Source organism: Mobula birostris, chromosome 5 (assembly GCF_030028105.1).
Source record: "Mobula birostris isolate sMobBir1 chromosome 5, sMobBir1.hap1, whole genome shotgun sequence".
NCBI classification, from domain to species: domain Eukaryota; kingdom Metazoa; phylum Chordata; class Chondrichthyes; order Myliobatiformes; family Myliobatidae; genus Mobula; species Mobula birostris.
Genome location: NC_092374.1, coordinates 53,642,360 through 53,665,683, shown reverse-complemented (window position 1 = coordinate 53,665,683; position 23,324 = coordinate 53,642,360). Strand labels below are relative to the sequence as shown.

The following is a 23,324-nucleotide window of genomic DNA, read 5'->3' as shown; positions in this document are numbered from 1 at the left end:
GCACACACATTTTGTCCCACAATCTTCAGTCAAGAATTGTGGTGAGCAATTAAATAAATATTAGGAGGAGATGGCTCCAACAACCTCCATATTCAAATGATTTCAGAGCTGAGAGTGCCAAAGGCAAAACACTGAAGTGTTAGCAAACATCTTCAGTCAGATGTATTGGATGCTGACCCATCTCAGCCTCCCCCCAAGGTCCTCATTATACCGGAGAAAATTTCTGCTTGGCTACTTCTATTAATTGACTGTAAGAGGATCAACTGCTGTTTGTTCTTATTTCTGAATGTTTAGTTTAATGGAATTAGAACAAATTGTGTAGTGGTGAGCTTTCACTTGGATACTAAAGATAACTGTATCCCTTATATCTTTAATCATGCATGGAGAATAGCTTTGGGAATGTGCCTGATCTGTATCCAAAATTTCTTCTCTTCAAAGTCACTAATTACACATTCATTAGTTAACCTGCCAATTTTCATTTCAAAGTATCTGGAAAAATTACCTTTAAAATTCACTGAAATTAGGACTCCAGGAAAAGTATTTTCACCTTCATTGTCCTTCTTTTCTCCAGCTAATCTGAACCTGCGGTTGATCTTTAACAGGTGCTTCCTCATTTTAAACAGGTCCTAATGCCCTGAACCAGACTGAGCACCATCTCTCCGATTACATTAAAAAAATTGCAATCAAGGGATTTCTCCTAAATACACTTCAAGAATTCCACCTTTAAAAAAAACATTCACAATACTGTTTTACAGCATCTGCATTATTGTCGATGTTCTCCATTTTATGGATCCATAAATCTTGCATTTGTATGAAACCTGCTTACAAATTTGGCCAACTTTTCATCTCTTTCTCACAGTTTCGTAGTCAATTGTATACAGCATGTATCATGTGGCTCTATTATTCCACTTTCTTAATCAAATAGATTCAGTGTTCAGGTGTATACACTTTGTTACCATGCTGTAACTGTGTGAAAGTACTGCCATTCACACTTTTTCCTTCATACTGGGACTTTAGATACAAGATTCCCAAACTTGCATTGTTTAAGCCCTATTTCTATAATTTGCCATATTAATATTGTTGCATAGGGAAATATCTTTAGCTTATTCCACTTTACTACCACATCATCCAATTAATTCTGCTTGCTACAAATCCATCTAAAAATGCATCATATTGTGTTTTCTTCTATTCAGATCTCTCCTGTTACCGGCACCCAATCATTTAAACTTTCAATCTTGCCTATGGTTTGTAGTGACTAGTGCTCAAGTTCAGAAGCACTGTGCTCACCTCATCTGTAGGTGCTGGTTTTTGTGTATAGTTGAATGGATACCAACCAGCATGGGCTTGTTTATAAACTTAAGATAAACCTTTCTGTCATTGGGATAATTGTACAAATCACTATTCAAACATCCTTTAAATACACTTACCTTCAACTGAATTTCGGAAACTTTCAGTTGAATTGGAGTAGAAAGGCGGTGTGTCATAAGTTGATATGCCTAAACATTGTGCTATATCCTCGGAATTGGGTAGACGTTGCACCAGTGGTCTGGCAACATTCCCACCTGGATTCCGGCGAATTGGGCCACCTTCAGTGCCTGGATGAAACAACAACATGGCGGCATTAGGATTGATCTCCAATTTACTGTAACAGAGGTACTCTTTCTACTAAGCAAAGAGTGAGATTGTAAGGAATAAACATGGCAGCTTGTCATTAACACTTTGTTTCCTTAGCCATTTTGGGGAAAAAAAAGCAAAATAAATTATTGTCCAAAAGACATCGGAGCAGAATTAAGCCATTCAGCCCAACAAGTCTGCTCCACCACTCGGTCACGGATCCTTCCCAACTCCATTCTCCTCATAATCTTTCATGCCCCGACTTATCAAGAACCTAATCAACCTTGTCTTTAAATATTTCCAATCACTTGGCCTCCACAGCCATGTATGACAACAAATTCCTCAGATTCACCATTCTCTGACTAAAGAATTTTCTCCTCATCTCCATTTTAAATAGGTGCCTCTCTATTCAAAAGCTGTGTCCCCTACTATAAGAAACATCCTCTCCACATCCACTCTACCCAGGCCTTTCAACATTCAATAGGTTTCAATGAGATTCCCCACTTATTCATCTAAATTCCAGTGAGTGCAGGCCCAGAACCATTAATGCTCCTCATATGATAAGCCTCAGATGATATGGAATCATTTTCGTGAATCTCCTTTTAACCCTTTCCAATGTCAGCACATCCTTTCTTAGATAATAATCCTGTCTTGGACTGCTTACTAGACTCCAAGTGAGGCCTCACCAATGCCTTATACAGATTTAGCATTACATCTTTGTTTTTATATTCTAGTCCTCTTGAAAAGAATGCTAACATTGCATTTACCATCCTCACCATTGTCTCAACCTGCAAGTTAACCTTTTGGGAATCCTGCACAAGGATTCAGTCCTTTGGCAACTCAGATCTTTGAATTTTCTACCTGTTTAGAGAATAGTCTACGCTTTTACTAAAGTAAATGACCATACACTTCCTAGCACTATTCCATCTGTCACTTCTTTGCCCATTCTCCTAATCTGTCTAATTCCTTCTCTTCACAAACAAGAGAAAATCTGAAGAGGCTAGAAATCTGAGCAACACACACAAAATGCTGCAGGAATTCAACGGGCCAGGCAGCATCTAGGAAAAGAGTACCATCGCCCAAAACTTCGATTGTACTTTTTCCATAGATGCTACCTGGCCTGCTGAGTTCCTCTAGCATTTTGTGTTAATCAGAAAAGGCTCCCTTTATTCCCATTTTTTGCTTCCTGCCAATGCTCCAACCATGCTAGTATCATTTTTTGTAATATCATGGGCTCTTACCTTGCTAAGCAAACTCCTTTGTAGCAGTTTGTCGAAGGCTTTTTGAAAACCCAATTACACAACATCCACCAATTTTCCTTTGTCTATGCTGCTTGTTACTTCTTTGAAGAATGCCAAGAAATTTGTTGGACAAGATTTTCCCTCAAGGAAACTATGCTGACCTTGGCCTATGTTATCATGTGCCAAGTACCCCAAAACCACTTCCTTAAAAATTGACTTCAACATCTTCCCAACCATTAAGGTCAGGCTAACTGATCTATAATTTCATTTCTTCTGCCTCCCTTCCTTCTTGAACTGGGGTGACATTTTCAATTCCTCAAATCTCTCGAACCATGCCAGACTCTTGATTTTTGAAATGTCATTGCTAATGCCTGAACAATCTCTTTCAGAATACTATGGAGTCGGCCATCTGGTCCAGGTGACTTATCAATCTTCAGACTTTACAGCTTCCCAAGCACCTTCTCCTTAGTAATAGCAACGGCATTCACTTATGCCCCCAGACACACTCAAATATCTGGCAAACTGCTAGTGCCTTCTCCACAGTGAATTCTGATTCAACATACTTCTTCAGTTGGTTGGCCATTTCCTACCTCTCAAGTGTCATCTCCCAGCGGTCCGATACCTACTCTCGCCCCTCTTTTACTCTTTATATCTCTGAGAAAAAACTTTTGGTATCCTCTTTGATTATACTGGCGAGCTTACCTTCATATTGCATCTTTTTGCTCCTTATGGCTTTTTTTAGTTGCCTATTGTTAAGTTTTTAAAAGCTTCCTGTTCCTCTAATTTCCCCACTAATTTTTGCACTATTATATGCCCTGTGTGTTGTTTTTATGTTGGCTTTGACTTCCCTTGTCAGCCAAGGTTCTGTTATCCTTTCTTTAGCACACTACTATTTCTTTGGAATCTACCTATACTGCACATTCCTAATTCCTCCCAGGAACTCCAGCTATTGCTAATCTGCATGATCCCTGCTACTGTCCCCCTTCAAATCAACTTTGGATAGTTCCTCTCTCATGTCTCTGTAATTCTCTTTACACCAATCTAATACTGATAATCTGACTTTAGCTTCCCCTGCTCAAATTGCAGGATGAATTTTACCATATTATGATTACAGGCTCCTAAGGGCTCCTTTACTTTAAGCTCCCTAATCAAATCCCATTCATTGCACAATACCCAATCCAAAATAGCTGATCCCATAGTGGGCTCAACTGTTGTAAAATGCCATCTTGTAGCCATTTTACAAATTTCTCTTGGGATCCTAAATCAGCACCAACCTGATTTTACCAATCTACCTGCATATTGAAATCCTGCCAAACTATCATAATATTGCCCTTTAACATGCAATTTTTTATTTCCCTTTGTAATTGGTAGCCCATATCCTAGCTACTGTATGCAACTCCCACCTGGGAGTTTTTACCCTTGAAGTTCCCTCTACCCACAACAATTCAACACCTTCCAACCATATGTCACTCCTTTCTAAGAATTTGATTTCATACTTTTACCAAAAGAGACACATCAGTCCCTCCGCCGACCTGCCTGTCCACAAGACCATAAGACAAAGAGCAGAATTATGCCATTCAGGCCATCCAGTCTGCTCTGCCATTCCATCATGGCTGCTCCCAGATCCCACTCAAACTCGAACACCTGCCTCCTCGCCAAATACTTTGACAGCCTAATCAATCAGGAAATGATCAACTTCCGTCTTAAATAGATGCACATACTTGGCCTCCACCGCAGTCTGTAGCAGAGCACTCCACAGATTTCCTATGCTTTGGCTAAAAAAAAGTTCTCCCTTGCCTTTGTTCTAAAGGGTACAGCCTCAAATTTGAGGCTGTACCCCCATTTCAATGAGATTTCCCCCACACCCCTGCATTCTTCTAGATTTCAGTGAGTACAGGCCCAAGGCTGCCAAATGCTCTTCATATGTTAACCTATTCATTCCCAGAACCATCCTCATGAACCTCCGCTGGACTCACTCCAATGACAACATGTCCTGAGATACGGACCCCAAAACTGTTGACAATACTCCAAGTGCAGCCTGACTAGTGTCTTATAAAGGCTCAGGATTATCTCCTTGCTTTTATATTCTATTCTCCTTAAAATAAATGCCAACACTGCATTTACCTTCTTTACCACAGACTAAACCTGTAAATTAACCTTCTGGGAGTCTTGCACAAGGACTTCCAAGACCCCTACACTTCTAATGTGTGAACCTTCTCTTATTTAGATAATACTCCACACTACTGTTCCTTTTACCAAAATGCATTATCATACATTTCCCAACACTGTATTCTATTTGCCACTTTTTTGCCCATTCTTCCAATTTGTCTACGTCCTGCTGTATTGCTTCCTCAGCACTACCTACCCCTCCATCTATCTTCATATTATCCACAAACTTTGCCACAAACCTATCAATTCCATTATCTAAATCATTGACAAACAATGCATCCCAACACTGACTGCTGAGGAGCACCACTAGTTATTGGCTGCCAACCAGCAAAGACACACTCACTGCCTGTCAGCCATTCTTCTATCCATACCAATATCTTTCCTGTAACACCACAGGATTTTATCTTGTTAAGCAGCCTCATGTGTGACACCTTATCAAACGCCTTCTGAAAATCCAAGTAAATGACATCCACTGCCTCCCCTTTGTCCATCCTGCTTGTTATTTCCTCCAAGAACTCTACCAGATTTGTCAGGCAAGATTTCTTTTGACAGAAACCATGATGACTTTGAGTTATTTTATGCTTTTGATACAATGTGTAGCCTTGGATGTTAAGCTCCCATCTATAATCTTCTTTCAGCCATAACTCAGTGATATCCACAACGTCATACCTGCCAATGTCTAACTGTGCTATAAGATAACCTTATTTTGTATGGAGTTTGCATCAAATATAACACTTCCAGTGCTGTATCAGTCACCCTTTTTGATTTTGTCCCCGTGTTACACTACTCCACTGACTGCAATTCTTCCCTCCCCCCCCCCCCCCCCCATCATCTGCCTGGCCTTCCTGACAGTTTCACTACACTCTACTCTTACTTGTATGCCAACTGCCCCATCCTTAGCTCTAACACTCCAGTTCCTATCCCATGCCAAATTAGTTGAAATCCTCCCCAATAGTTCTAGAAAACCTGCCCGCAAGGATATTAGACACCCTCAGGTTCAGATGTAACCCATTCTTTTTGTAGAGGTCATACCTTCCCCAGAAGGAATTGCAATGATCCAGAAATCTGAAACCCTGCCCCCTGGACCACCTCCTCAGCCACAGATTAATCTGCCAAATCATCCTATTCTTACCCTCTTGTGCGTGGCACAGGTAGCAATCCAGAGATTACTACCCTGAGGTCCTGCTTTTCAGTTTTCTACCCTACTCCCTAAATTCACTCTTCAGGACCTCCTCCCATTTCCTACCTGTGTCATTGGTGCCAATATCTACTATGACTTCTGGCTGCTCATACTCCCCCTTTAGAATACTGTGGACCCAATCGGAGATGTCCCTGACCCTGGCACCTGAGAGGCAACGTGCCACGCAGGAGTCTCTATAGTGTCCAAAGAATCTCATGTCTAATCCTCTAATTACTGAATCCCCTATCACTACTGCAGTCCTCTTCGCTCCCTCTTCCTTCCCTTCTGAGCCACAGCACCAAACACAGTGCCGGAGACCCGATCACTGCAGTCGTCCCCACCTTATGAATTTAATACGCTCAATTGAGTCTTGTTAATTGTGTTATATTGTTTGTTTTTAACACCTTTGTTTCATTTATTAATTTCAGGTGCATTTCAATTATCTAAATATAGTACATTGAACAGACTTCCATTTACTCATGAGCATTGTTTCCTAATACATTTATGCTATTTAATTACTGTACTTCTAAGAGCGCACTCATAGCTCAGAGTAAATGAAGCTTGAAGCTGATATCAAAATCTCGACTGAGACCAGAAGAAATTATTTTATTGTCATTTTGGGCCTTCATACCCAAATGGAGCTATAATTAGTATTTATGAGAAGGTTGAACTTGCATATCATATACTTGGGGAAAAAGAAATCACAGCATCTTTAAAGAAATGCAATTGATAACAACTAGTAAGGAACAACTTAGTCACTTAGGACCAGTTCCTGGAAAGTTTCATGTAATGACAGACAGTTAGCATTAAAAACCCAATGCAGCATGGGCAGATGTCAGGAGAATGCAAGCATACTCAATAAAGGAGTAAACATTTACTGAAAGAGAAACCGCTTGTTGAAGCTTATGCTTTGCATACGATCAAAACTGAAAATGTACATAGCAAAGTTATTGACATTACAATGTTTTCAAAGGTTTGATAAGATAGATGCAGAATTGTTTCCTTTCAGCAGTGCCTTGAGCCAGGGGGTCAGTATCTCCAAATAAGGTATATGCCATTCAGAAGAGCAATAAGAGGAAGTTTCTTCATTCATTTATAATGTATGCTCATAGTCTCTGCTGAAGAGAGATGCAACTGCTAAATGTCTTTGAGACAGAATGATAGAAACGTTTGATATTTGGACATGAAGGATATCAGGACATGAGATTGCAAGTGAATAGCATTGAACTAAGATATCAGCCATGACCTTATTAAACGGCAGAGTACACAAGGGGACAAATAAACGACACCTGCTTCTACCTTTTATGAATAAGAGTTAAAGCAAGATATAATTGCTTAGAATTTGTCATGTACCTTAGAATCTGTAGAATAGTGTCTTTGTCCAACATACCAAGGAAGTGTTTTGGTTATGGGCCCCACTGAGGCAAACTTCAGTTAAGCCCGAGTCCCAAGGCTGACTGGGAAATTGGGACTTAGCCAGGGTTGGGGAGGTGGAAAACCTGGGACCTTAAAGTTAGGATGACAAGTGCTGGGGTCATTTTAGTCTAAAGGCTTGGGCCAATTGGCCAAAGATCAAGAATGATGTTTTTAAATCACTGGGGCAAGGTGGAACTAAGAGGATTTCATTGGGGTTGGGGTGCCATTGGTGTCCTACATTGCAGAGTAGATACTGTATTACGACTGATTTGTTCCAGCAATGCACCATAATATATGCCCTTAAAACCACATCCTAGTTTCTCTGGAAATGCTTTTGAGTATTTTTGCATTGAAAATACACCAATTGAGCACAAATGAAGCAGACGTATAGTCAGATGCAAAATGGTAAATTCATAGGCAGATGTGCTTGGCTGAATTTCTAATATGACCAAAATGAATCTGGATATGGCCCCATCTAAATTCCATTCAAGAAACTCAAAATAATTTTCGAACACACAACTCTGATAAAATATGCTATACATCTAACTTTTCAAGCCAAGGAGGTAATATTCCTGACCGTGGGATGGAACTGCAGGAACGGTTATGGGAAAGCTGATGAGGGTTTGGTTCTGGTGTTTGTACAATGATAATCTCCAGCACGTGGATGAGATGCCTGTTCACTTCTCAATTTTACACTGTAACATGGCTGGGTAAAGATGCCTCCATTTCTACTCATTAGTAATAATAAGCTAATACTTATTGATGGTAAGCATGCATTCCAGGATATCATCTAGATATGTCACCCATAATGTCATTAACAACACTTTAGTTTGAGAATTAATTGCTTTTCGACCAGCACATGCCAAACAGCAAAACTTTGGTTCTATATTCCTGGTCCCCTTGGGAACTGAGCTTATTTTATTCTATGGAAAATGCACTACTTATGGGATTTGAGAGCATCAAGACCACCCAATTTTGAAGGCTATACCTGGACTACCTCTTAGCCCAGTTTTAAAATTATAACTCTGATCTGAAGATAAATTGTCCCAAACTATTGCTAGTGGTGTAAGAGATTCACGAGAACTTGCATTCTGCAGGTGCTCTCTCCTGTAGTGGATTCAGTCACCAGGTATAACATTCATTCTAAAAATGCTACTGCTTGTAAAATGTGCTTATTTTCACAGTTACCCAATTGAAATCTTACATGTTTTTAATAACAACAGTGACATATTCCTGGTAGCTTTCTTCATCACCCTCCATCACAAATTCAGCAAGGACATGTACTGAATGGAGCCCATCTCCAGAATTTAATTCATCTAGATCCTTCACAATGGCTTTGGGGTCTCTCCAGATCCAACTGTTAAAATATTCTAGTGTAACAATGACCATCTTTATTATTTCATTCAATCAAACATACCCTCTTCTGAACTTACAGTATTCCATACAAGGATCAACATCAGTATCATCAAGGAGGTGCTATTGTGGTCAAGTGAACTGATATCACTCCCAGAGACCAAGTAGACACATCCACATACTTCCCATGACCCAACACTGAACATCAGGCTATTGTCTCCCAGATCATGAAGAATCATTGCTGGAGGGTGGAGAAGATGGCAGCGCGACGCAGCGCATGCGGCTGTTCCGAATGATATTGTATATGTTAACTAGGGGGCCGTGCACAATCCTGATTTGATGGAGACAGCCGTGAGAAGCTTGGAAGAACACCTGGAGAAACTTCCGAAATGCCCGCTTCGCTGCTGCTGCTACTGTGCAATCGAGTGTCTCTGGAGGGGAAGGCCCCAAATCCTCGGCTTTGCCTGTTGCCGGGGCCAGGGTCGAAGCACTCGGCAAAGATGGTGCTTGGTGCTCGGTGTCGGAGAACTGGTCGGACGGACTCGGAGTCAGACTGTGGTCGGATACTTCCAGGATGCTACATCAGCAAGTTTGCGGCGCTGGAGGTTCACCGTCTGCGTGAGATGATGGGACTTTATAGAGACTTTGAGACTTTTACCGTGCCCATGGTCTGTTCTTATCAAATTACGGTATTGCTTTGCACTGTTGTAACTATATGTAATAATTATGTGTTTTTTTTTGTCAGTTTTTAAGTCGGTTTGTCATGTGTTTCTGTGATATCATTCTGGAAAACCATTGTATCATTTCTTAAAGCATGCATTACTAAATGACAATCAAAGAGGACTGTGTGTCCTCATAATCTAAATCTCATGTTTTCAGGAGATTTTTCCTCCACAACTTATAGCTTTATAGTCTTGAAGTCATGCAAAACCACCTTCTCAAGATCCACAAGCAGGAATCTCCTGGGAAGACCCTTAGTTTCAGTACACTCCTATCCCACTAAACTTTTCCTACCTTAATTTCACTCTTTCTTGTGATCCTGCTTGTTCCTACTTGCATCTGTGGGAAATCTGTAGCCCTCCACCTTGTTGAGAATCCCGATTTCCTAGTGCTAATTCACTCTCCAGTTATAGACAACACCTCTGTACCTTCTTCCAATGGGTCATGCTTTGCAATTTCCACTAGCATCAACAACATTTTGTCAGACACATTTTCCCTTTCTTTTTGGTATTGCATAGGAATGATAACTTGCACTATTCTTATGGCTCCCCTTTCTGCAGCACTTTTTTTTAACATGACCACAGAAAACATGCCTCCTTTTCCCTTTCCTCCCAAACAGTGCTTCTCGATGGAGAATGGTGTACTTACACTTCTAAGTGAGTGAGCCGCATTCAGTACTCACAATGGTCTCCTGTGCAGGAGCAAAATTAAATGGAAATAGTATAGCATCTGCATTCAGTATGTTGTGGGGACCAGGACGTACCTGTTGCATTCTACTTTCATTGTTCATCCACCCTAACCTGAAGGATCTGTGACCTCCTACCTTCTATAATGAAATGCAATGCAGGCTTCAACCTCAAATTTTAATCTTTTGTCCAGCATGAAGTTTTCCAGGCTAAATATTGAATTACACAATTTCAGGTAACTTGTATACTGTCAATATTGAAACCTTTTTTTAAAAAAAAATAAAGTCATCAATTTGTCTTACTGCCTCAAATTTAAAAAAATATTTCCATTGGCACAGCTCAACTTGCTCAGCAGGTCACAGCTGCTCCAGTCCTTCATTTTCTTTTCACTCTGATGGTCCTCAGCTTAAACAGCTTTGGTTTGATTTCTCTCTGACCATCCCCTTTAATCCATCAAATAGGTGACCTCTACAGCTTACCCTTACCGCAAACCTGCTCTCACCCAATCAGACATCAAAGCTTTGTTCGATCTATCCCTACCCCAAACTCTCTGAAACATAAAATTAACTTCTTTTCTTTTGCCAGTTAGATAGGTAATCATCCTGAAGTATCAGGTCTCCTTTAACAGATGCTGCCTGAATTGTTGAGCATTTTCCTGTTTGTTATTTTTGATTTTCAGCCACATGATTTTTAATTGCTTTTGTCATGAGCTTTATCAGAATAAATATATTTTAGTTATGTGAGTGATTGCACATCATTTACTTTTAATCGACATACCTCAGTCAAGATACATTGTGAATTTATGTGGCATTTAGTTGTGATGGATATGAACACACAAATTCTATATATGATGATATGAACCAATCACAGCAGCCCCATCATCTCCCATTTATCTAAAAATATATAATTGAATTTGAGTTCAGCCGCAAACAAACATAATAGTGAACAGTTTCTCTAAACAGATTATTTACCCACCTTTATCTTAAATGAACCAGAGTTCAAGACTTGCTGGGATTGGATTTCAAACATTTAGGATCCCAACATATTCCTTATAGTTCAAATCCCTCAAATTACAATGAAAAGTCAAGCCTTCAAAAACCAAGGCCCTGACTCAATTTTGTGTATTGAACTTGTAATTTTAAGACTTTCAAAGTGGTTCTCCAGTACCTCAGTGTTTGCTTGGGGAAAAGAAAGTGATGATAAGGATGATGTAGGAATACTTACAGCAGAAGAAAGCAGCAATTGGATTTGGATTAAAAGGAAAGACAACAACTGGGCTGCAAGATGAAGACAGGAGGGTATGGAACTGAGGGGGGTGTATCTGGGATGCCTGGTAGCAACATTGAGCCCTCTGGAGACATTGTGGGCTTATCAACGAAACGTCAAAGGAGGGTGCCCACCTGATGACCCTGATGACGTACCTACCCTCCCTCCTTGTCACCACTCCAAGCCCACTGCCAACATCAAGAGTGCCGATTTACCATAGGGATTTAAACATCAAGTCCTAGTACCTCTACTGTGAATTTCCCCTTAAGGGGCAACAAATTCATTCTCTTATCCAAAAGACAGGTATTCAGGATTTCTTTTAGACCAATTTAATTCCATTATATTATTAAAGTTGTTACCATTGCAAATAGTTCCCAATGTATCATAATCTTCTAAACTTTCACACAGATTACGCCACAGGGAGAAGACAGAGTTAGAACTTATAAGATTAGGGTCAAAGTTGCTTCGGGCTCCCATTAAGTCATCTGTACAGATGTCACAGGTGTTTCTGCCAGTAGCAAAATTCCAGTATGGAAGAGCAAAGGTCGGATCTCCCAACATAACCTATAATGACAAAAAAAAAATCCAGAAAATCAGACATTAAAAAAATAAACTTGAAAATACAATACATCATTCACTTAGAAATTATGATTTCCAACCAACTGTTTTGGCATTGATTTTACAGTAAGAGTTGTTCTCCTAAACCCAACTTCTACAAGATTCCTATCCAATTATTATGTAGGTTAAGACAGAACAGTATCTATACAAGTCCACTCCAATTTTTATATTCTCACACATATCCATCCACACATTGCTGAAATAGTCCTGCATCCTCCATGAAGCTATTTTTATTTTTGCAGCCCTTCTCTTAGCTACAACTGAAATCATGTACTCAGAGTATTAAATCACTATTTGCTTGTCACAAAAAAGCAGGTACTTTTCCTTCTACCAAATTATATACAAAAATAAAATGGTGCCAGAGAAGATCACACAACCCTTAAGCCTGTCCCACTACTCAAGATGATCATAGCTGATCTGCCCCAGCTCTCAACTCCTAATTCCTGTGCATGTCAATCTTGTGTTACAGTGCTATAAAAATGTTTATAATATTTCTAGCACTCCAATCACATTACACAGGCTAATTCAATTATTGTATCTTAGATTATCCTTATGCACAGGCAAGTCCAAACTCCCTCTTGGATCGTCTAACCTTGGTTACAATACACACCATAATCTACTACAAATCTTTTATGCTTTCCACTAAATCAAAATCTTTAATATTATAGTCTTAGATACTCTTGTGTTCAAGAACTTTGGCCACTAAATTTACCAGACCAGATAGCTTTCAGTTAAATGTTTACTAATGCTAATCTATGAGCAAATTTATAGTAAGAACACAAAAAAATTCTGAAATAGAAGCAGGTGTAGGCCATTGGGCCTGTCAAGCCTACTCTGCTATTCAATAAGATTATGGCTGATCTGGCCATAGATTCAACTCCATCTACCTGTCTTTTCCCCGTAACCCTTAATTATCTGTTATGCAAAAATCTGTCTAACTGTGTCTTAAATACAATTAATAGGGTAGCCTCTACTGTTTCCCCGAGCACAAAATTCCACCGATTTACTATTCTCTAGGAAAATAGTTTCTCCTACTAATCAATTGCCCAAACTTTCAGGTCATGTCTCCCAACTCTAGTCTCACTTTCCAGTGGAAACAACTTTCCTGCCTGTAATCTTAATTATTCCTTTCATAATTTGTATGTTTCTGTTTCTGTGAGATCCCCTCTCATTTTTCTTAATCCAGCAAGTATAGCCCAGGCAACTCAATCCCTCCTCCTAGATTAACCCCCTCAACTTCAGAATCACCACTTCCCAAGCCAGTAAATCTTCTCTCAAATAAGGAGGCAAAAACTGCACACATTTCTCCAGGTGTAGCCTTGCCAGTACCCTGTACAGTTGCAGCATAACCTCCCTGCTCTTAATTTCAATTAATTTAGTACTGGAGATGAATATTATATTTGCCTTCTTGATAAACTATTGCATCTACAATCTAACCTATTGTAATTTAAGCACAAGCACTCCCAAGTCCCTCCGTACAACATGTTGCAATCTTTCACCATTTAAATACTAATCTGAGCTTCCATTTTTCCTTCCAAAATAACATTCCTCACATTTACCAACATTGCACTCCATCTACCAGACCCTTGTTTAGTCACTTAACCTATCTATACCACTCTGCAGGCTCTCCACAATTTGCTTTTCCATTCAGTGTTGTTTGCAAATTTAGATACACTATGCTTGATATTCTCTACCCAATCATTAATGTATATCATGAACAGTTGCAGGGTCCAGCACGGACACCTGCAGCACTGCTTTCACCACTGATGTCAACTACAGAAGGTTCAAGTTTTCAGGTATATTATCAAAGTATGTACGCAGTATACAACCGAGATTTGTCTTCTCCAGACAGCCACAAGACAAAAACCATGAAAGCCATTCAAAAGGAAAACATCAACTCTCTCCCGACACAAAAGACAAAATAATTCAAACAGCAACATTAACATCCCCACCTGCAAAAATCTAACAAATCACACAAATATCAAGAAAAAACAGCCAAAAACATGAAATATATAAACATTAAAATTGAAGGAGTCCATACAGTCCAATTCATAAACTACAGACCCTGATCTTCAGTACCATCCTCCGACAAGACACAGAGACTATTGGAAAGCAAGGGCCTTCCTTTGGGAGCAGCCAGTGAGAGATAGTCACATGCAGACACCTTCACCCTGCAGCAGCGAGTAAGAGAAAGGCTGGCAGACAGTGCTGAAAACTGGCTTTGATGTTTCAATCTTCCTCAATGTTTTAAGCACCCATTTATCCCAACTCTCTTCTTTTAACTAATCAATCCTTTATCCATGCTAACACATTACTTTCAACTCCATGCATCCTCATTTTATAGGCAAGTCTTATACAGCACCTTATTCTGGAAATCCAAGTATACAACTTCCACCTATTCCCCTGTATCCACTTGGCTCATTATATCCTCCAAGTACTCCAGCAAGTTTGTCAAATAGGACTTGCAATTAATGAATCCGTGCTGAACCTGCCTGATGGAATCACCTCTATCCAGATGTAACACGACTTCTTCCTTAATGATTGCTTTACACATTTTCCCCAACTGCCTGCTTTAAGCTACCTGACCGACTGTTACCTACCTTTTGCCTACCTCTTTTTAAAAAAAAAAACAGGGACATGATATTGTCTTCTAGTCTGCTGGCTCCTGCCCAGAATCCAGTCAGATTTGTTTGGTGAATTATCACAGATATGTCTACAATAACCTCTGCCACTTCTTTCAGTACTCTGGGATGCATCCCATCAAGTCCGGGTACTAGTCAAGCTTTAAGCCCATTTGTTTTCTCATTTGCTACCTCTTTAGTGACAGCAACTGTATTTAACTCCTCACCTTGCATCACGCCCATAACAACTCTTTCGCACGTTAGACATGTCCTCCACTGCAAAAACCAACACAAAATGGTCATTGAGTGCTTTGGCCTTACATTACCCAATATTAATTTTTCACCTTCCAAGTGACCCATGTTCACTTTAGCCACCCTTTTCCACTCTTCATACAATTATAAAATTCTGATTGTAACCTCATTGCAGGCCCCAAATAGTCCTTCCCGGTGAGGTGACTGTTCACCTGTGAGTGTTGGGGGTCATCTACTGTATCTGGTGCTCCCAATGTGCACTCATGTATATCAGTGAAACCCTGTGTAGGTTGGAAGATCAGTTCAGCAAGTACCTATGCTCTGTCTGCTAGAAAAAAAAAGTGGATCTATCACTGGCCTCCCATTTCAATTCTTCTTCCCATTCCAACATGTCAGTCCATGGCCTCCTCTACTGCTACAACAAGGCCACACTGAGGTTGGAGGAGCAACACCTCATATTCCATCTGGATGGCGTCCAACCCGATGGCCTGAATATCCATTTCTTGAACTTCGGGTAACTGCCCTGCCTCCCCCTTCACCATTCCTGTTTCCCTCTCTCACTTCATCTCCTTACCTGCCCATCAACTTCCTCAGGTCTCCCCCTTCCCTTTCTTCCATGGTGTTCTACCCGCTTTTATTAGATTCCCCCTTCTCCAGCCCATTATCTCTTTCACCAACACCTCAGCTCTTTACTTCACCCTTCTTTCCTCTCCCAATTTTCCCTATCACCTCCCTCCTTGGAATTCTTCCTTTCCTACCCACACCTTCTTACTCTAGCTTCTCATCTTTTTTTCCCCAGTCCTGATGAAGGGTCTCAGCCTGAAATGTCAACTGTTTCCATAGATGCTACCTGGCTTGCTGAATTCCTCCAGCATTTTGTGCTTGTTACTTGGATTTCCAGCACTGCTGATTTTCTCATCTTTGAAAGTCTTCCATTGTTCCTCAATTGCCTAGTCATATAGCAGATGTTCCCAGTCTACACTAGCCAACTCGTCCCTCATTCCATTGTAGTATCCCTTATTGGTATGATACCTCATTTTGGATTGAAGTACTGCACCCTCCATTTGTGTAAGAAATACAGTCATACTGTAGTCACTCTTTCCAAGAGGATATCTAACTACAAGACCATTAATTTTACTTGTTTTATTGCACAGGACCACATCTATGAAAGCATTTTCCCTGTAGGTTCATAAACATGCTGTTCAAGAAATCTATCAGATATCCTGTTGGATTAGATTGTTATTTTCTTTGCAGTTTAATTTTCTTATACCCATGTACAGTATATACAATTGTTCAGAGTGATTCCTAGTGGTTATAGTTTTGTATTATTCTGGAAGCTTCTTGTGTATCACATTATCTGAATGGAGGCTATTTGACTGGTTAACTCTTATTTACCAGTTTGATTCTATGGTAAAAAAGCGGAGCACATTGGCTCACCATCTTATTCTTTTCTTTGTCTTTTCCTGTCGTTACATTTGTTCTCCTAGTAATTAATAAAATGATCATGAAGCAACAAGTTTTATGCCTCATTCATGACAAGTAAAAGAACCTTGGATCAAAACAGAATCCAACAAACTCAATCAACTTGATAGGCCCAATCTATGTGCTAGTTAAAGGCCCCCATGACAACTGCCATGCCATTATTACATGCATCAAATATTTCTTGATTTGTCACCCATGCCACTGCAATGTTATTATTCAGTGGCCTATAGACAACATCCACCAGCGTTTCCCCCCCCCCACCCTTTACCATTCCTAATCTCTACCCAGATGGACTCAACATTCTTCTCCTTGGATCTTGCATCTTCTCTCACTATTACCGAGATTACATACTTAAGAGTGCTACCCCATTTCCTTCACCTTCCTGCCTATTGTTTTATTAATACCAAATACCCTGGGATATTTCATCCCCAATCATTTCTGCCCTGCAACCACGTTTCTGTAATGCCTAGTGAATAATACTCCTTTGTAATGATTTGTGCCACAAGTTCATTGACCTAGTTTTGAATACTACAGGCATTCAGATAAAGTGCCCTCACATTCATTGACCTTTTAGAATCTAGTAATCTTTGTGTCCTTTGATCTTTCTTGTTGACTTGAACATTTCATAAGTATTCTAGCTTGTATACCTCTATATAGTACACTTATTCCCATCTTATCAAAGCATGGCCAAATACAAAAATCACAAACTAGACAGTTTGTCATGAACACAAATCTATACCATTCAATTGGGTCTGTGATAACTAAATCACAATACATAATTTTTCTCAGTTCATTTATAGCCACACTTCTTGGGAGAAATAATAAAAAGCTTCTACTCTGGATTTTATCAAAATTAAAGTATAGATCGATGTTAGTGACTGGATTAGGAAACTGGTTGGCTGTGGAAAATAGGGTATATAGTTTTTGGGACACGTCAAGGACTGCACCTCAGTTTGCAGTTGATTCCCCTGCAACTACTCAAGCCACACCAAGTCCAGCATGATAGAACCTCCACATCAATCTCTGGAGAATATAGCCATGTGAAGATGACAACTGGAAACTCCCAGGAACCAAGAGTCAGCCCAGTGGGTATGCATACAGACAAGGTAGTAGTGATTGATGCAGGTCTCAAATTTAGAAAATATTTATTACTGACTTAGGGGTAGTGTTGATTACAATAGTTAGAGACATAGTCAGTAATACACAAACGTAGTTGAGAACAAAATTTCAAAGACATTGATAGGTTAAGTCAGCAAATTAAGGAGATGAACATCACCACAAGCATGATTTTAACAGGTTTGGACTAAGTTGAAAATCTAGCATTTGTAATCATTTTAACATGAGGAACCACTAAACTTAAAATCTTACTTTCCTAAGCCTTCAGGCTGATCAACACGTCCATCCATTAAAACACCCCACCTCTATTACATACACATCATCTATCATCACTATATACCTATAATCAGTCTAAGCATACAAGTTACGTACATTGGGTTTTATAAGATTGTTTTTATATTTATAGTTTTGTGGGTTTTTTAGCATTTTGTACAAAGTGCTTTTTAAAAAAATACTGCATCGGATCCAAAGTAACAATCATTTTGTTCTCCTTTATACTTATGTATTGAAGAATGATAATAAACAATCTTGAAGTGTTAGAAATTGCAGAGGTTGAGATATATATATATATATATATATATACATATACACATGCACACACACACACACACACACACACACACACACACACACACACACACGTGCAATTTAAAGATCATTAGTATTAGTGGCCAGGCGTCAAGAACAAAACGCTAATTGGAGTGCTAACCTCCAAAAATTAGAGGAAAAGAGAGAAGGTACACTCCATTCACTCCACTCAATCTGGAATATTGTGTAGTAACTTTGAAATGAAGTGGACTGCCAACTCACAAGGATGTTATCAGGACTACAATGAGGACACTGATCCTGTGCAGCTTTACCAAGTTATTAATGCCAATTAAGTGAAAGCTTTCAAAATGAGAGTTGGTACTAGATCTGGCTGAGGTTAAATTTTTCTCATGAAAGCCAGGTAACTTTAAATTTCCTGTATTAATTTTAATCACCCAGGCAAAGTGACAGAGGTTTTACAGATTCATTCTCTCTACTTATGATCATTACAGCAGTCCAGGGTCTACATAGGAACAGGATTATGCCATTAACTCACTCAATCTATTCTGCCCTGGCATGAAATCACAACTAATGTGCAGCTCAACTCCAATTTATTTTGGCTCCATTTCTCTAAGTAGAGAAAATAGTAACAGGAAGCCAAGTTACATTATTTTATCCACTGTTTGGCATAAAAGTGTGGAATTCTTGCATGAATAGTCACTTTCAAACTTCTGTCATAATTGGCCAGGTTCAGATTTTTTAAATTAGTTTCTTTTTGTTGATCATCTTTTTGTTTTGTATTGTCCCATCAGTTAAAATTGATGTACAAATTTATTTCACAATATGAAGATCAGAATTCCAGAGGAAAATACACACTGCTAATATCGCACACCATTTTGCCTTTATGGGTCTAATATAACCAGCGCAGTGCTTTCTTTACCATGCACTCAAGACTTGTTTCTTGAAAGCTTAGACAATGCCTTCTCAGCTGCTGTGCAATCATGATGCACTACAGTTTGCTTATTTTCTGATCCTTACAGTTCTTCCAGAAGTCAAGAGTGAATGGCAGTCTTAATTCTTAATGGTTTTAATGTTCAAACATACAAATACTAACCAAACTAAACAAAGAGCTGTGGAAAAAAAATGGAAGTGAATGAACAGCAAAGATTAAAGAGAATAAAGATGGTGCCTCTGAAAAATCCATTCCTATTATAATTGAGATAACAATTCCTTAGATAAAATAAACCAATGATTACACACATACATCTTGTGGGTAATACTTAGCCAAAGAGAAATTAGAAAGATGATAAGCTGTTAGTTTAACTGCTGTACTACTTTCTGCCAGTAAGTGGGGACGAACCACCACATTCTGTGAAAAATACACGTTTGTTAAAAAGTACAAATGATTAAAATACAACTTTAGCCTTACACCATTTTATGAAAAGTTTTTAAGTGGTAATTAGTTTATAGTCCTCTCCTCCAAATATCCAACATACAAATAGAACAAACATGTACAGCATTCTAGCTGTGACCACTTGTGTCTTTCCTTCTGTGCTGAATAGCCCTGTTATTACAGCCTAATGTGCTATTTACAGATCATTTTCTCACCCCCAAAATCTAGATTAATAAAAGTAGAAACAACCCAGGTATCAATTTCTGCACAGCATTTGTCAATATTCAAACAGATTTAAATTCACTTGTAACTTTTTTTCTGCCTTCATGGCTTCAGGCAATTACTCAATCAATTTCCATCAACCCATAACATCTTATCTTGCAGAAAAACCACTAATGTGGCATCTCATCTTGGAGCAGGCATTTCCTTCCTGTTCCTCATCCACTATAACATTACGGTCACAGTTATGAGGAATGACTTGGCAATGCTAGTTTAGCAAATTATATTAAAAAGGCATGACTGTACACAAAAGATGGCCAACATTTAAAGAATGAATACAGTTTACAACAAATTTATATCATAGTAAAAGGCCAAAAGAACTTCAATAGGAAGGGAAATCAAGCTGTGACTAACAAGTTAAACAAATCATTACATTGAAAGGCTAAGTGTTACCACAAAAACAGCAAACATGGGCATTGGACAATTTTAGAATTTGGCAAACAAAAACCAAGATTCCAAAAGAGGAAACAAAACATTGGTCATAGGGGAGTCAAAGAACACAACAGCATAGAAACAGGATCTTTGGCCCATTTAGTCCATGCCAAATTATTAATATGCCAAATCCCATCGACCCAGACCATAGCCCTCCATACCTGTATCATCCAAATATTTCCAAACTGTTAAAATCCAACTTGAATCCACCACTTCCACTGGCAACTTGTTCCACACTAACCACCTTGTTTGAAGAAGTTCCCCATCATGTTTTCCTTAACCATTTCACCTTTCACCCTTAATGCATGACCTCGTGGGTTCTAGTCTCACCCAAACTCAGTGGAAAAAGCCAGTTTGCATTAACCCTATCTATACCCCTGATATATATACTGGTATCAAATCTCCCTTCATTCTCCTATGTTGTACGGCATAAAGTCCTAACTTCTTCAACCTTACCCTATAACTCAGTCTTCCAGTTCTGGCAACATCCCTGTAAATTTTCTTTGCACTCTTTTAATCTTACTACAATCTTTCCTGCAGGTAGGTGACCAAACCTGCACACAATACTCCAAATTAGGTCTTATACCATCTCAACTTAACATCCCAACTCCTGTATCAATACTTTGATTTATGAAAGGCCAATGTGCCAAAAGTTTTCTTTATGAGCCTATTTACCTGTTAGGCCACATTCAAAGATTATGGGTCTGTATTCCCAGATCCCTTTGTTCTACCGCACTCCTCAGTACCCAACTGCCCATTGTTTATGTCCTACCGTGGTCTGACCTCTCAAAATGCAATACCTTATCTGCATTAAATTTCATCTGCCATTTTTCCAGCTGGTCCAGATCTCACTACAAGCTCTGATAGTGTTCCTTTTTGTCCACTATACTCCCAACCTTTGTGTCACCGCAAATTTGTTTATCCAGTTTACCACATTATCATCCCAATTATTCACATAGATGACAGACAACAACAGACTCTACACCAAATCCCTGCGGTACGCCAGTAGTTACAGCCCTCCAGTTAGAAAAGCAACCATCTGGTACCACCCTCTAGCTTCACCCATGAAATCAAAGTCTAATCCAATTAACTACCTCATCTTGAATGCCAAGTGACTGAACCTTCTTGTCTAACCTCCCATGCAGGACTTTATCAATGGCCTTCCTAAATTCCATGTAGACAACATCCACTGATTTGCCTTCATCAACTTTCCTGGTAAAATTCCCAAAAAACTCAATAAAATTGGTTAGACATGACTTACAATGTACAAAGCCATACTGACTATTTTTCATCAGGCCCTGTTTATATATCTGGTCCTTTAGAATACCTTCCAATAACTCACCCACTACTGATATCAGGCTCATTTTCATTCAATCCCCTGTCTTATTCTTACAACCTTTCTTAAACAGCAGAATGACATAAGCTAGCCTCAAATCCTCTGGCATCTCACCTGTGGCTCAGACATTTTAAGTATCTCTGCAATTCCTGCATTAGCCTCCCACAGAGTCAGAGGGAACACCTTGTCGGTCTGTAGTGCATTTAATATTTCGTTAATATTTGAGTAGTGGACACAGATTTTGCACAATAATTAGGGCAGTTAATGTGCTTGCAAGTGAGAGAGTGGAAGAACCAGAGAGGCACAGATTTAAGGACAGTTAACGGGTTTGTTAAGACAGCGAGCAAGTCCACGGATGTTGCCCCAGGTGGGACAGGTTACCTGCATGTCTCGCTCCAGCTGCAGTAGGTGGTAACGGTGCCAGGTGAGGAAGGCGGGCCCCTCGTGGGAGAAGTCGACATCGCCAAAGGTGCGTCCGGCGCCCAGATAGGTCTTGCTTACCGAGTAATAGTGGGTCCAGACGAAGAGATTGTAGATGGAGATGTTGTCGAATTGTGGACTGTTGCCGTCGGCGCCCAGCAGCTCGGGCCGGCGACGGGTGGCCACTACCAGCTCGGGGTGAGGGGTGAGCTTTGCCCTATGCAGAGCCGACACCAGCCTGGCCCTCTCATCTGGGCTCAAGCTCAGCACATTCTGGCGGAGGATCCGCAGAGGCTGGCCACAGTCAGAGCCAGTCCAGCCGAAGCGGCAGCTACTACAGTCGGGTCCGCCAAAGTTAGCCGCACAGCGGCAACTACGGTTGAAGAAGCGGAGCGGCCAGCGTTCGCGCTCGTCGACGCCGTCGTGCGGGTACTGGGGGCCGTGCGCTGCCAGGTCGACCCGTACGTCTGCACACACCCCCCGGCCCCGGCTGGATCCACAGCGATCTCCCGGCGCGCCGCTCGGCGCCGGGCAGCACTCGCCACTCCTCAGCACCTCTGGGCTCACGCACTCGCGGGGGAACTGAGCGCACACGGTGTTCAGCAAACCTATCAACAGCAGCCAGTCACGTACCCTCTCCATCCGCAGCTTTAAAGTTGTTCTCAGTAACTGGCTGCTATCCTTCAAAGCTCCTGCTTCTTCTTCTTCTCATTAATTCCTCGCTGATCCTTTGAAGCTCCTGATTCTTTGCCCGCCTCTTTCTAAACTTATTACTAATCCGTTTTCTTCGCACATCTTGGGGGAATCCTCTTTAAATACTAAATCATCCCATGTCAGGGGACAGTCTGCTGTTCACCTCGTGATTTCTTTTTCAGGCCAATAATGTGTAGGAAAATTGTTAACCTCTATTCATTTACAAAGGTATTTTCATTAGTGATCATTGCATTTCCACAGTGTTGTCATCTGCTCTTACAGCAGGAGATCAGAAAGGTCATTATTAGACCCAATGGGCCATTCAATCCGTGTCTGGTAATCCTATCAATCACACCTTTCCTCCCACTTTCCACTCCAGGTTGAGGGCTCATGCTTGTCATGGATGTGCATTTTAAGGTGGGGGGGGGGATTTAAAGAAGGAGGCGTCGTGTTTTTTTACACTGAGAGTAGTGAATGTCTGGGAGGGCTATCACTGTAGTTGGGAACCA

The 23,324-nt window shown here is 40.2% G+C and overlaps 1 protein-coding gene across 2 annotated transcripts in view; it reads right to left on the bottom strand.

Annotated features, from left to right (window-relative positions):
- The window catches only part of LOC140197687 (5,6-dihydroxyindole-2-carboxylic acid oxidase-like), a 30,014-nt gene extending 7,113 nt beyond the window's left edge, over positions 1-22,901 (bottom strand). Inside the window, exons 1-3 of one of the 2 annotated variants that reach the window (XM_072258011.1) lie at positions 22,204-22,901; positions 12,005-12,209; positions 1,428-1,595 (exon numbers count right to left, since the gene is read on the bottom strand). In XM_072258011.1, coding sequence (XP_072114112.1) covers positions 1,428-1,595; positions 12,005-12,209; positions 22,204-22,764 — 934 coding nt within the window. In that variant the 5' untranslated portion in view covers positions 22,765-22,901. Of the gene's footprint in view, positions 1-1,427; positions 1,596-12,004; positions 12,210-22,083 lie in introns of both variants that reach the window. The other variant, XM_072258010.1, reaches the window with a different exon arrangement.
- Positions 22,902-23,324: the final 423 nt, after the last annotated feature.